Source organism: Ascidia mentula, chromosome 3 (assembly GCF_947561715.1).
Source record: "Ascidia mentula chromosome 3, kaAscMent1.1, whole genome shotgun sequence".
NCBI lineage: Eukaryota > Metazoa > Chordata > Ascidiacea > Phlebobranchia > Ascidiidae > Ascidia > Ascidia mentula.
This window is the reverse complement of record NC_138568.1, coordinates 7,956,169-7,971,358: the sequence shown is the minus strand read 5'-3', so window position 1 is coordinate 7,971,358 and position 15,190 is coordinate 7,956,169. Positions and strand designations below refer to the sequence as shown.

At 43.3% G+C, this 15,190-nt stretch overlaps 1 protein-coding gene across 1 annotated transcript; it reads left to right on the top strand.

The window, feature by feature from the left end:
* The first annotated feature begins 2,266 nt into the window (after nt 1–2,266).
* Nucleotides 2,267–14,411, top strand: LOC145894070 (uncharacterized). The gene is made up of 7 exons (XM_082982511.1): nt 2,267–2,550; nt 2,916–2,985; nt 4,519–5,650; nt 7,273–7,423; nt 9,159–9,215; nt 9,848–10,006; nt 13,936–14,411. Exons 1-7 carry the CDS (start codon nt 2,467–2,469, stop codon nt 14,200–14,202), a joined length of 1,920 nt encoding a protein of 639 aa, XP_082838637.1. The 5' UTR covers nt 2,267–2,466; the 3' UTR covers nt 14,203–14,411.
* The last annotated feature ends 779 nt before the right edge of the window (nt 14,412–15,190 follow it).

The window sequence follows — 15,190 nt, the reverse complement described above, 5'->3', positions numbered from 1 at the left end:
ATTGTAGGTTAATTTTTCCAATATGCTGGACAGAGTTTTATTTTTGCGGGGCTGTTGCCTCATTTTAATTAATGGAAATTCGTATTTGTTCTAATGCACACTTTCTACAACAAACCACGACAGACCAAAGGTTACTTCACTTTAAAGTCAGCAGGCTATTGTTTATTTCGAGAATGGTATATCATGACGTAACAAAGTAGACTTAGTTTTTTTATGCCACGTGTTTTTTATTCGTTGCTTCAGTTGTTCAATTGTCAAGGATATTTGCGTATCGTAGTTATAATGTTTACATTTCAGATATAACAAACATATCTGCACTAGATTTGTTGAAAATACAATGGGAAGAAAGGAGGAAACGTAACAGAGATAAAATAGTGCGTTTCCGCTTCTTGTCTGTGGTTGCATGACAAATTAAAGCCACGCAATCATTGTGAGGGCACGGGTGGCCGTAAAAAGAGCGAAAAACTTGTCCCAGAAGGACTGTAGGAATTAGAAAGCTGGTTAATTTTGTTTTTTGTGCGACCTTTAACACTTGGTCATTGGCGTAACGTGCTTCTTCGCCGCGCTTCAGCAACGCTCTCGCTAGAAAGGTCTTTTCGCTCGGAGCTCTGGGGAAGAAGGATGTTTAGCGCTGGCGCAGTGTGTTGCCGGGTTTGGCCGGCCTGTTGGTTTTTTTTGGTGTGGAACTGACTCATGCTTCTGCTTGCCTGCGGACGCGTGCAATCGTGTCATTGTACTGCACTGAACTAATTGATTTCTAATGTGCCTTGTTTATAGTAAACTTACGTTAAGGGAACAAGGCGTTTTGCTTCGTTGCTTCAATTTTGGCGTGTGGGTAGAGCAGTTGGTTTGGAAGGTATATGCATGTTAGAAGACTGTTTAACACACACACTTGCGAGGTGTAGTTTTGTGTGAATGCCTTGGTACTCTATTTGTTCTGTGATGAAGCTGTGATGCTGTGAATGAATTTTGGACGTTACTGAATGGGGTGCAATTGGTACTCCACAAAATGCTGTCAGTAACTGGGGTAGAATACCATCTAATTGTGACCACTGCATGCTAGGCTTGGTGCTGGACTATTTAGCCTTGCTGTAGAGGTTGCCATAAGAAAACTTGATCCTTGGACTTCGTAAAATTTGTTGACTGTTCCAAGTCAAATATATTTCCAGGCAAATTTCCAACTTAATTGCTGTAGGACTACCAGTCACTGCAATAAAGTTGAATAACCTGCTATCAGGGTGTTAAAGCACTGGTTTGGATTTTTCGTCATGTTACGAGACAAGACCCAACAAATGTTTAAATCATCAATGGTTATGTCACCAAGCTACATTGTGCATATATCTGTTAAAAAGTCAATTCCAGTGGTGTTGAATTTTTGTTGTAGAATGTACAGCTTTGATCTGCTGAAACTTTTCATGGCCCAAATCTGTATCGCTGAGGTAAACACCTTAACCACTTCTTCATAAGTGACATTTGTAATGTGTGCGAAGTCATATTTTGATATGAAAGGCATTCTTATTCCTACAACAGAACTTTTTCAACCCAAAAATTTTTTTGTTCAGCCAAGTATTGTCTGTACTGCCAAAATGCCTCTGAAGTAACTACTTGCTTTTGCATCAACCACCAACAAACTACTATATCAGTGTTTGATGGCATAATTGAATTAGTCATGTCCGTCAAATAACCTTTGATGTATCTCTTGAAACTGGCATTCTGTACACTTCAATGCCACTTTGCTGATGTCAGCATGTTTTCGATACGAATTCATTCATGTTGAAGGTTTATTATCACAGAATCAATAGGGTTTGAATTTTTGTTAATAGTGGTGTTTAGCTCTTGTGGAATCTTCACCTCACTCTTCTGGAAGTGCTGTGTGTGCTTGTTGGTGTAAGGGCTCTCATTGAGAATGTTGAGAATTTAAATAGGGGTGTATTTATGCAAAGCATGTCTTTGCCTTCAGGGCATATATGATGTGTCACACTGCAGTTTTTTAGCATGTGTTAATTGAGCATCAGTAGCTGGTGATTTGTTGTCAGCCCCAGTTGTGTTTTGATTGTTTTTTGATACATGTAATACTTTCGAAATTGTATTGTGATATTTTTTAATTGCTATTAAAATCTGGATTAAATAAACTTTGTTCTGCTGTTTAAATGTTGCAGGATATGTTTTTGTGGTAAATCAACCCCAATATCAGTTTACTCGATTGTTCATAAATTTTCTACTATAGCGTTCAATTTCATTACTGTCTCCTATTCTTGTCAGATTATTAGAAGCATGGTGTCTGTTGTTAGCTGATTCTGAAGCACGCCCAAGTGCTTTTGCACTGTGTGTGTGGGTACAAGATCTCGGCCAAGGAGTTGGTGCCATGGTAGTGACGGCAAACTGTGTTACAAACACCAGTAGTTCATTTTGGAGTGGCCATCAGCGCAAGTGGCCGTTGCCTACAGCCTCCAAGGACAGAGCAAGATGTCCGCCGTAGTTACACAACTCTCATTTAACATCAATGAGAAGCTCCGCATCGACGACACAAGCTTTTCTCCTTTTCAGCAGGTGCTGTCTTTGGTATGGGGATGAACTTGGGATAAAGTTTTGATATATTAAGACACGAAAATGTCACTGTGTAGGTTGTAAGTGAAATGCCCAAGGGTGTGTTCTGATTTAGAAGTAACTAAAAAGGGCTGGCTGAAGACTGAACTGCAAAAATCCTTATTTTTAGCTGTGTTAATCATTAGTATCATAACAATATTAGTGGTTTTGTGGTCATGGTTTGAAAACAGGTCTGTTTTCATACACGTAAATTTATGCTATTAAGCATTTTACACTCTTTTATTATATATTTGGGACTTGTCACATTTTAACGTTCGGCATTGAGGCAATTAAGTAGTTGGGTCAGTTGATTTATGTGTATGTTTTAGCATCACAACACTGAGAATCCAGTCGGACAAGCGAACAAACCATCTACCTCATTTTCCTACACACCAAAAGGTGAGATTCAAATCACTATCATCTGCTTTTGTGTGACATGTCACAATGTTGTTGGCACATTGCTCATATGAGCAGCTGCTTACATCATTTTGAAAGGAGAAGTGATTTGTTGTCAAAAATGTGAGTGTAGTCATTTGTACACGGAGGCAAACATGTTGCTATGTGATCATTGTCATCATGTTGCTGAACAAGCACAACAGTTTTATCAAGTGCATGAGTATGTTATCTAAACTTGTAGAGGCGTTCCACTAACTGATGCAGTGGGCCTCTGGGCACAAATATTTGCTTTAAGTTTCACATTTCTACAGCGCACAAACTGTGTAAAGTGGTCCAACCAAATGTCAGATGTTTGTTTTGGTGTCAAGACAGTTACTGTTAACATCACAAATAGACCAACGTGCAACCATAGGCCAAAACACTACTATTCCCCATTATTAGACTGTTCGCGTTGGCAAAACCTCAATGCACAGATGTCGGTTCCAACAGATTTGGAGAATGGTTGGTCTACGTGCATTTGAGTTACGCTTGCTTGGTGTTGCGTGTGCTACATTACGCCAAGGAGCCGCGACAATTGTTCCTCGAGGCGTGCCTGACCGAATTGAAGTGCAATCGACATTCGAAACGGTCTGAGCGTTTGGTTGTACCTTTTTTAAGGCTCTGTGTGTAACGCCACACTATACAGGCCCTCCACGCTCACAGGGGAAGCGTAATAACTGTGCGGCGGTGTTTATTTTGCCTTGTCGCCGCTGGAAAGTCGACCATTGTCTGCAGGCTTACACCATTCTCAGTGTAATCAATACGCGTTACATTCCCGGGCCTATCGGGCCCCTGTTGGCGCAGGCCCGGCGTGGTAGCCTTTTTGGCCCGTCGACGCTCGCCTGAAAAGAATCAGGGCCACCTTAATTTCATTGATAAGGGCCTTTTTCGCACGGGCGCTCTCCTTGTGTTTCATATCAAGTTGTGACGGTGTGACCCTGATTCGAGCACCTCCCTCGCGTTTCGGATGCCATTTATCTGTCATACGGCGTACTGGGTTTTACAATTGTGTGTTGTTGGTGGGCTTTTGAATCTGCGCAAAGTTGGGATTGTTATTAGAAGCCACGCAGCTTTAGCAAGTTATAAATCGTGGTTCTTTTTTTCCACTGTTTCAAAGAGTGTTTTTTTATTGGTTTCGAACAATGAATGCGCGGTCGACTTCCCCCGATTGCCGCTGTTTCCGCCAAAAAACGCTATTCTGTCCACTTTTAGGCGTGCGTGCTTTCGATTATGTTGTAAATTTGCGGCATTGTTTTTTTTTGCTTGCGGCTTTTTCGATGCCCACATCAAGCTTAAATACGTTGTTTGTTACCAACCAACTAAAAGCCTTGATCTATAGCGCGCTATGAATGCGGCGTTAGTACTTTATATATTTATATATTTTACACCATGGCTAAAGAAGAAGCATGCACACTTTTTGTCCAGCTGGCCACACTCAGAAACTTTTGTCGGCGCATTTCACTTCCCTTTTCAACGAATTTCACCTGATTTCCGCAGAGCCTTCTGGCCAGTGGGCCACGATATCCCCTTCAGCGGGAGGGACAACGCAAGCCGCTACCGGGGCGTGTACACCTGGGTCCGCGGCCCCTACCTCAATCAACAGCGGCAACAGCAACAACCAGGCAAAACCGACAGACCACGTCGCTTTTGCCGGTGCGTCCGGTGCAGTGTTGGGCGTGTCGTGTACGAGATTAACGCCGCAACGGCCGAGCGCACTTACACGACGAGATCTCAGGTCTAGCAATGCACTACAAAAGTCCAAGCATGCCGATACAACGCACGTGACCGTATTTGACCTTCACGAAACCGGCAAGAAAGCTCCCAGGAACACTCTGTCAGCGTTGCACACTTCATCGCGGGCGGGGGGCGTCAAAATTGCAGTCAGGACCCAAATCGACGCAGATAACCCATTCCAATTCAACAGTGGCACTGGAAAGAGTTTTTCGAAATCCGACGCCACTTTCCCAAGCGTCGTGGGCAAGAGTTGCACGTTGCATTCGCCGCGTAAAGGTGCAGGGTCGTTTCAGCCGACACAGTTCGTCGGATGTAGCGATATCCCACCTATTAAAAAGCATTGCAGGTCAGTTTCGGAGCCGGACGAGACTATGTCCGCGATCGACCCTCTAGAAACAGCAGGTCTGCAGCTTTCCTGGAAGCCCAAGTCCAAAGTTTGGGTGCCTGTGGGCAAAGCTCACGGGTTAAGGCGCGCACAGTCCGCTTACTCGACATCAAGTTCCACCGGCGATTGTTCGCGCTCTCTTGACTGTTCCAGCGCCGCGTCGATAACCGACGAATCACTCCTTACTCCACCAGCTTCTCCTGTTCCGCGTCCTGCTTCCGTCACTGTGATTAAACAAGAGAGCGGCGCGTGGACTTTTCTCTCATCCCATCAACATCATCTCGGCGGCCGCCCATTCCAACAGCACTCGAGCGGCGTTTTTAGTCCATTGTCTTCACCTTACTGTGGAACTGCTTCGCCCTCGTCTTCGCGTTCGAATGATGCGGTTTCAAGGAGTTGGCCTCATTCGGGATTGTCGGCTACCAAGCGTAGCCTCTCGTTTTCGGATGATCTTGAACATCGCGAAAGTATTCATTACACGCCGTCGTCGACGCCAGATCTCGAACGAAGGTATGTGATTGGGACTCTATATATAATATGAGCTTTTTCCAAATTTCATATAAGTTTTGTCAGGAAAGAGCGTTTGTTTGTATGTTGCTGCTCTACATACTTTTAAACTACACCCGATAAGCCATTTTAATGTGCATGTAGACAATGCACTATGTCTCGGATAGATTATGCTGTTTTAGTAAAATAGTAAATGCTGTCTCCCAAATTACGGTTTTCGTTTCGAAATAGCTTGACATTAAAGATTCAAAATTTGTGACAGTTATGGAAACCGGATGCGTGAATAATTAAAAGCGTTAAAGATAGTTTTCAACTAAGAATACATTTAACACGTGTTTTGGCGAATGAGTCGGTCAGCAAACTTAATGAATAATTAAGGCCACGCATGACACCCGCACCCTAAAATAAACTTTTTCATGTCGCTAATCGAAGCCGTTAGGAAATCCAAAAATATTCTAAAATCGTAACGGACATTAGTCAAATCGCATGGGGACGCCTGAAACACCTCAAAAACATTTGTGACTGCACTTGGGTGCATCTGCAACGAGGCACAAGCGATTGACTGAATCAATCTAAATCAAGATCAGCGATCGTTGTAAACAAGCACGGCGGTACGTTAGATGCTCGAGTGTCGACTCTCGACGTCTTCCTGAACCCACTAAATTGCACAGCACACCATGTTTTCGTTTGGCGCAGCATTTCGCTTACGGCCTGTATCACATTGAGAGTTTAAACGCTGTTGTTGTCTGACAGCAGAAGGTCAACTGTTTGAATCGAAAACAGCGACAAATGGGACTTATTTAAATAAGTTTACCGGGTTTTTATTCCGAAAAAGCTTTGCAGCGTCGTTTTAAAATACAATATTCCTCTCGAAAATATTGTGCTTTTTTGTCACAATAATGACATAAACTGTTACCGATGCTGCCAGGCATATTTTATTGCTGAATACTGCCCTTCTGACAAACTTTATTTTATTGACGTTTCTCAACGTTTCGGCTGTTATGCAACAGCCTTCGGCCGAAACGTTGAGAAACGCAAATAAAACAAAGTTTGCCAGAAGGGCAGTATTCAGCAATGACATAAACACTCCCCTCTTTTAACGTTTGCGCAAATACCTCCGCGGCGTCAATAAATGAAAATTTTCCCTAAGTTGGTTTTGTGGCGTGTGACGTTCCCAACATACTCCACCTTTGTTTGGAACCCCTTCGCGGCCTTGCCATATTGTCTGCGCACACTTCACCACAAACACAAATATCGTCTTACCTGCGTTTCTTCAGTGCGGGCAGTGTATATTGGCAACAAGTCAATGACTGTCAGTACTTGCCCTCTGATACACTAAGGAATTACGCCAGGAATTCTACAGTAGAACCTAAATACACGGTGATGTATTTTACATACAAAGCTACAGGGAGTTAGAGACCCCTTCGAAACCATTTAACCTCACGCAATTAATACAGTATTACCAAATTATTGCAAATGCTCCTTCAAGAATATATAAACACTGTGAACTATAATAACAGTTTCCACCGTAAATACGACAGAATATTTTATCATCTAAAAAATCGGCAACTTTTGGAATATCAAGGAATGCTTCTAATATGTGGTTGACGTCACACTGTGTGCAGGTTTGAACGTGGAACTTCGCGGTACGGTGGTCTACTGAGGTGTCAGTCACACCCTTCCGATCTAAACGCGAGACGGACTCGCACCCGCAGGAGATCTCACAACAAGCTGTGTTATCAGAGACCTACCCTCGATTTTGCCAAAATGAAGCAGGTGTGATTTTTTCTGGACATTTCGTGACCAAACGTTAACTATTTTAAACCGAAAAAATAATAATTTTAAGAAAATTTGTTCGGTTTTTGAAAAAAATGTTTGTGAAATTCATGCGTTTACTTTGTACTTGGTATGTTTGCCGCAGCGCTGAACTTAACCAGCTCAACTGTTTGTCACGCGATGTTGTTACATTTGCTGAACATATCATCCCCAACCTTTTAAAATCACGTTGGGGTTACCCAAGTGTGGTTATCCATTCTCAGCCAGTAATAAGTTCACAATCACAATGCAAGAATGTCCATTCTGGTGTTTGAAAAGAATACAGGTTTTGAAATCCGCGTACTTGGCAATTTCGTTAGGTGCGCAAACTCAAATTTGCTCAATTGTTGAACGCATTTTGTTGCAGTATATATTACTCCCAGACGTTTTACGGGTTGTTGTGTACATATTTGTCTGCTGCCACAGAAAAGCAAACTCTCATTTACCAGAAACAGACCGGCTGCAAAAGGATCATTTCTGTAACGATTTACGGCAAATTACACAAGTGTGCAGGTGGAAGAGCCGAAGGCTGATAGTTTAACATTCGCGCTTGGGCACATTTGGCTGGTTTTTTTTATCGTAAACGTTGCCCACAATCGTCGTACAAACCAAATGTCGTGACATTCGCTGAAATGTTGTAGTCGTAACAGTCCCATGATAGTCATTAAAAAGCGCGGCCGACTATATTTTTCCGAACTGTCAACCTCGGATGAAATGTAAATGTTTGAATTGCATTCATTCGTTCGGCCACTATTCCAGAATTGAATTCTCATATCTAGAAGCTAAACGCTCTTTCAATTTAATTACATATTTTATTAACTCAAAACACCATCGATAATAACAGCAAAATCCCAAAGCAACCTGATGAAATGTGAGTTGCAAGGTTGAACGTGCTGTTGTGTGCCTCGATGAATTTGCCGTGACAGTGCCGTAGGGATATCCTTCATAAAACTTCCGCCAAGAAATGCATTGACTGATGGTAGTGGGCTGTTTCAGAGCCACCGATGCGGCGCTTTGCCTTACGTATCTCGTGTTCCATACTTACGCGTGTGGCACCTCGTCCGACGAACTTACGTGCAACGTGTATTGAACCTGTCGTTGACGTCCGAACCAGTTTAAGCTTTAAAGACGAACCAATTTCAACGATCTCTGACCATATTACGATTATGGTGTGGTCAACACCCACGTTTGTATTTAAAGGAAACGTAGTAATCCTGTGTGCCCCGCTCAGACGTTTTTCCGGATTAAACGGCGTCAAGGTCACTTGAAAGTAAACCATTTCCAAGCTACGTGAACCAAAAAAATGCGTTCTCACTATAATCTCAACTCTTTCGACATTACAATGCAGTCTGACTGTGTGCTTGTGTTTCTAATCTCCCCAAGCCCAGGAGACCATGCATTAGTACATAGATTCTATTTGAATAAGAACACGGAGGATGCCGCATAGGCGAAATATATATATTCCAAAACATCTTGGTTGGTTGATTAAGTAGCAATCTACGCCAGTCCTATGAATCAAGAATTTTAGCGGGTTTATCCCAAAACCAACCCCAAGTTGTCAGTGGAAGATCCAGGCTTTTTTATAAACATTTTTATTTGTAAATATACACTCGCTTGTGGGGTTGAAGATATTGCCTATTTGTAGCAGTTTAGAGCGCTTTTCTTTCAAATAACCTTTATACATTGTTTTCCGCAGACCTCAATGAGCAAAAGGAACAAATGCAACAAGGAGAAAACGAACTCAGGGAATCAGGTGCGTAACCCAATCACGAACCGATTTGTTCCGGTTTAAACTGGCTGACAACAACTCGAGGAAAAGCAACATATCAATTTTTAATTCCCCGAGGCCCTGCGCCGTTAAGTTTCCCATCTGGTTCCAACAAGTCGACCGTTTTGTTTGCGTAACCTCGGTACGAACACGCGAAATTGATTCGATCTGATGTTCTGTTCGATTTATGTGAGCCATATAACTGCTTTTGGGTGTTTTCATGGTCTGGCATCAAACATATGCCACGTAGAACTATAAACATTTGCGTCATTGCCGAGAAATGACCCGTGTCATCGGAGATTAAAGCCTACGGGGGGACGGAAGAACGTTGCCAACAGCATTTCGGTCTTTGTCGCTTTCGGCATTATGTTTCTACAACATATTTATCTGCGTAATGCTTCACGTCAATTGCCTATTTTACAATACGCCGAAGTCTGTAAAAGCTTTGGTGTTTTAGGTTTGTGCGTAACTTCGGAAGACGGAACCAATGACGTTTCGTGAAGGTTTATCAAGAAACTTGTGTCGCTCCCTTTCCATTCTTATCTCTGCCCTACCGACTATATTACAATATTAACCCGTACCAAGGACGTTTGAATTAATTTTCGCCTCTCTTGCAGATTTTTTCGAGCGGAAACTGGCCTTCACCGACCAACAGCATGAACAACAACAACAGCAGCCTTAGTGCGATTGCAGCCAAAATACCCGCAGTCAACCCTGTCTTCCCCTCTGCGGTCGGAGGAGATTCAGGCAGTAATCGTAGCAACGACGAATGCTCGGTAAGTGTGCTACCTTTCTATTGTTCCCCGCCCATCGCACAGGGATTGGCGGTTGAAATAGTCAGAATATTTGGTTGTGTCACCATAATTGCCAGGCCCCTATGGGCGTTCGTCTTTGGCATCACACCAAGCGTTCAATACTTAAAGCTTGACTCGTTTTTTTGTTATCAGTTAGCTTGCAAAAAGTACGCGTTTTACGCAAATTTTCCTAACATCCATTCCTTTAATTTAACGAGGTGTTTTGCTCTTAAGCTATTTTTAAAGTTTGGAAACCACGTATGGTTTGCATCTTTCACATGTTTCGCAATTTATATGTATGAAGCGGTCTGTTCATTTGCATCGAAATTGTGTAATTAGTTTTGCCTCACACCAATCAATCAGTGGGAATAACAACTGTGTGTTTTTCCGAAGCGTGCTGTGTAAAACCACTGTACTCCACAAGTTGTTACTTGTTAATACCAACACCACTTGCTCTGTTGACTTTCCAAGCCTATACCGCTGTGCTTGGAATCTGGCGTATTTTTTGGTTCCCCTTTGTACGATGCAGTATTAGAATTTTGGGCCTCCATTTCGTTTCGCGGCGACAAAAAGAGTTGCTCTGTGGTGCGTGGGGTTAATGGTGGTTGTCCATCATCTCGTTCTGTCGCGTTCTGCCTTTTCTAGAGGCATAGGACCCAGAGTTAGATTACCGGTAGCCGTTTTTGTCGTGATCCGAAAGAATGGAATTATAATCAGCGAAAGTAATGAGGACAAACCAGTATTGCGATGCATATTATATTCAGAATGCTCTGATTATTATAAACAAATAAGACTTTTATCAAAAGAAAATCGTGTCCAAATGAATCAAAGTTAAAACAGGTTTACTATCGATACACAGCCTCGAGAAATTACACTCTTCTTCGGTGCGTTGGCCTCGGCCGCTGTCAGTACCGATCAAAATTACTTTCGACTTCCACGCAAACGTTGCGATTAAAGCACCCAACCAACACACTAACTCTACTCCCGCGTTTAAAGCAGTTGACACTGCCCTAATGTGACTGACGTCCAGAGGGCTGTGATGTTGATGGAATAGGACCTTCCTGGAATTTGTTGACATTTGCCATTTCCACAGCTTTGGCGAATCACGGCCGCGCGTCTATTGATGGGCGGAGTGGCGAGCGAAGTCATAATGGCTTACTTCGAAATGGCGCTGCTTTTGTGTTTTATTTAACGATTGCTTATAAGCGTGTTTTTTTTTCGAAGAATATCTCTTAGTGTGTCTGGGCTTGTCGGAATTTGAATTTGAATTTATTTTCGTTTTTGTGTTTTCCAGTGCCTGCGTGGAATTTTAAACCCTGCAGGATTTATTATGTTTACAGTTCGATAATGGAACTTGCATTTCTTGAATCAAAAGCCCTCTTTTCTGTAACTTAGTTTGCAAAATGTTTTTTGACCTCACACGTCGAGAGCCCCTAATACTACAACCCCCCTCCCCCATACTACAAAAACAACTTCATATTTTCAGTTACAACCGACAATTCAAACATGTTGATCAGTTTGCACGCGTGGTTACTGCGTTAAACACCGCACTTTGTTAAGCTAGCGGTGAGTAATCAAACGCAAGTTCGCTCCAATCAACGAGGGCAATAGGGACCTATTCAGCTTAAACCGCCCGAACTGAAATGCGGTCACAGGAGTCGGTTAAAGTTTTGCACGATTGTGGTGCGTGACACTGTGATTGTAGTTCTGCAGTGCTTTTCCTATAATTATGCATTACCGTGTTTTGGCGTGTGCGTTTCTGTGGCGGCGAAACGACCAAAGTTTCAAATATGTGGAGAAAGCGGAGTTCCAATTTGGCACGACTGTGCGTCGCATTTTCGGAATCCCGTATTCCAGGCGTAAACAGTTGCACGAACCCAGAATCGTATTCTGTGTAAACACGATTTACTGAAACAGGGCCGATCCATCACTTCCATACCCTCTTCTACCACAACGGTAGCAGAAATGTGTCGAAAGCGCACCGTCATTAGATAACATTGCTATTTAAATCTAATAGCCATCTATAGAACCTCAAGAAACCTTTTTTTGCGGACATCATAGTTGAAACGTGTGGGTTTGGACGCAAAAGGTTGCACTTTAGTCTAATGAACCTTTCAATTCGCCTCTGATTAATAACTGCTGATACGGGCAGCTGTCGACACGTCATGTCATGCCTTACTCTGGCATGGTGTAGTAACATTTGCGCAGACCTTTTACCATGTTATGTCAACAGTGAGCACAACCACTCGGCCTTTGAGGCAAAATTACAAGGGAATTGATTGATACTCTTTATCTTTTAGTCTCAGTGTTGGCAACGTTTTGTCGTTGGTTTTGCGCCCATGTGCTTCAGTGCAGTGACCCCCCCCCCCCCCCAGGAGTTGTAAGGCTTCTGAATTCCTGAGATATTTTCAGTTCTCTACTAGTTTCGCTTGCGGCGGCCCGAAGGTTGCATTAACTCGAACTGACCATATCATTGTTCGAAAACGTTTTAGTAGACTTAGATATTATTCGGCTATGCGAGGTGTACGTTATACCCTGGTAAAGTTTACCTTCGGCGCCACGTGCGTGTTCATTTTTTTGCAAGATACATCCAATTACGTTGACCCTATAACCGTCCTTGCAGAGGTTCACTATATTCGTGACTCGTATATTTATTTATTCAAGTTTTAGCGCATAGTCGAAACCTTAACCATACGCCAATGCACGCCGAGGAAAAAATGCGGATAGGGAATTCCAATAGCATTGCGATAACTTTCGGTTCCTGGTCCACGTAGACTTGGTTGAATTGGATTTAAAATTCCACGTATTTAAATTTCACTGGGAAAGGTTCGTCTATGAGTTCATCGCCTTGTGACAAAGCGGTTGCTGAATATTTCTGCCCGTTTTCAATTCAAATCTCCAGGGCCGAGATGTGAATTGCAGACTGTCCAGCGAATATCAACGCTTTCCAGTGTGCCGTTGACGTTTCGTCAATTACACTAGCCTGGTGACAAGCCAAACGTCAAATACCTAAAATGTCACTAACGGAGCGTAGCCATAAACATTAATAAGTAGAAGTCAGTTTGGCGGTTTACAGCAGAACGAAGCCTCATTGCCTTACGCCAGTCACCGAAGCGCAGTTTCGTCCATTGTGCGCCGTGCTTCCCAATACACTTGACAATAACGCAACGCCCTCTTCCTTGGTTTGCACTAAAGGTTGGATGCTAGTCGTGTGGAACATATAAAGTCAACGCGGTTACGCCTTGTCGGCCTACCGTTCGATTTTAGATTTTGAAATGCCAAGTTTGGTACAAGATACTATGAATAAACCACGTCAATTAACCAACTCTGAGTTGAGCAATTCGTTGAACTGTGTATTAGAGCATTAAAAACAGACAATAAAGTTGACGCCATACGGCATGTTGGGAGGGCTGCTATTGTTGAATTCTTTAAAAACCATTCAATCGTAAGCTCGCAAACGATCGTTTTGCACAAAGGCCAATGCATTTTCGATGCGAGTTATTTGGCATTGTGTGCATGGTTGAGTGATGTCTGTAAAACCAACAAACCCACCCAATTTTGCATCTCGTCGGGCAAAACTAACGATTACTACAAAAGAGCTGATGACGTTTCCGTGTTAGGGCGATACGATTATCGCATTTAATTAAAACAGTTCTGCTGGTTCTGGAGTTTTGCCTGATCGATCAACGTGTTCGCCTTGAAGTATTAGGCACATTTCCGCCACAGGGCAAAGAGTACAGTTTGACAATATGCAAAGCTATTTGTTTTCCTGTCGTACGCGTTTAGCGGTTTTACACAAGCGCGGTTCATTTTCGTTGCCGTTCAACGGCGCAAATATGTGGCTTGTGACATTTACCTACGAGAAATCGTGTTACGTGACGTCGCCCTAATCACGTGACATGTGTGCGCAGATGGAGCAACACACACCTCCCTCAACCTCGCCCTTCATGTTCACCATCGGCCCGGGAACACCGGCCATGTCACACATCCGGGACGTCCGGGGCCGCATTCCGTCGCCCACCGACGAGGTTCCGGGCGAAGCCGACGACGCCGTTGACATGGAGGACGGCGGTGGGGACCTGGGGACGGCCCCTGGCGGCGTCAGTCCGGGCTTCGCGTTGGAGTGTGTCGACCTGGATGTTGATGAGATTGAGAACGAGTCGGACGGGGAATTGTAGAGGAAAGTTTTGACGTGTTTTTTACGTTTTTTTTTTTTTTGTACGAGAAATGTTCGGTTAATTAGTTTTAGTTGTTTGTTTGTTGTTTTTTTTTCGCCTAGTCTTTATAGCGGCGTTTTGTTTCTGCTCGCCGCCAAGTTGCCGTTGGCGGTTGATTTTGTAAAACTTTGCCTCTCGTTTCGCACCAGACGTTGCGCCCACGAACACAATATCAGAAAACGTTTTTGTTTTCATAACCTTACCTCGCCCGCGCCTTTTCCACTCGGGAAAATCTATTGATAGTTTGGAGCGCTAATGATATGAAATGACTGGTTGTTTCAAATCGGAAAACTGCATTGAATTCGCGCTTCATGAGACAGTGCACGATTTTCAAATGCGCTCAACGCGTGCTTGCAGAACGCGAATCTGTACACGTTTTTATGGCGATCAACTCGAGATGTTTTATATAGCCGCTTTTCTCTAAAACTCTTAACGCACTGTAAAGTTTGTAAATTCGTGAGTAAAAGTGCCTTTAAAGGAAAACCGAGCCCTTGTCGCCGAGTAATATAAAAGTATTTACCTGAGTGGCCTTTGCGCAAACGACTTTTAAAATGTTGTTTGCAACGGGGCACAGGTGAACGTGATTTATGAACTCAACGATACGTCGCATACACAACCTTGCACGCGTCAACATGACGAAATCAGCACAGTTGCACACACAGAAATATATCCTGACAACTGACGCAGGTGCCTAACCGCCCGGACTTTGTACAGCACCGTTTCAAAGCGCTTGTGATTGCATTTTATCCGACACGAACTTAGAAGTACTTGCCGCGGACAGTAAAGCGATAGGCTGTAGCGTTTATTGAATAGTCGAGAGTTTTTGATACACCATAAAGCGGTGGCGCGAAAACAAGACGGCACTGGCGTCTTTCATGCGTGGCCGGTTTTCTAGTGTTATTACCTTCGTGTCGACCATACAAGGTGTGAATTAAGCGCCTAAGGGGCC

Bases quoted from the DNA above. Each gene is read 5' to 3' on its own strand.
- LOC145894070 (XM_082982511.1), top strand. From the start codon at position 2,467: ATGTCCGCCGTAGTTACACAACTCTCATTTAACATCAATGAGAAGCTC. The intron at 7,424-9,158 runs GTGTGATTTTTT...TGTTTTCCGCAG, and splicing joins ATTTTGCCAAAATGAAGCAG to ACCTCAATGAGCAAAAGGAA. The intron at 9,216-9,847 runs GTGCGTAACCCA...CCTCTCTTGCAG, and splicing joins AAACGAACTCAGGGAATCAG to ATTTTTTCGAGCGGAAACTG.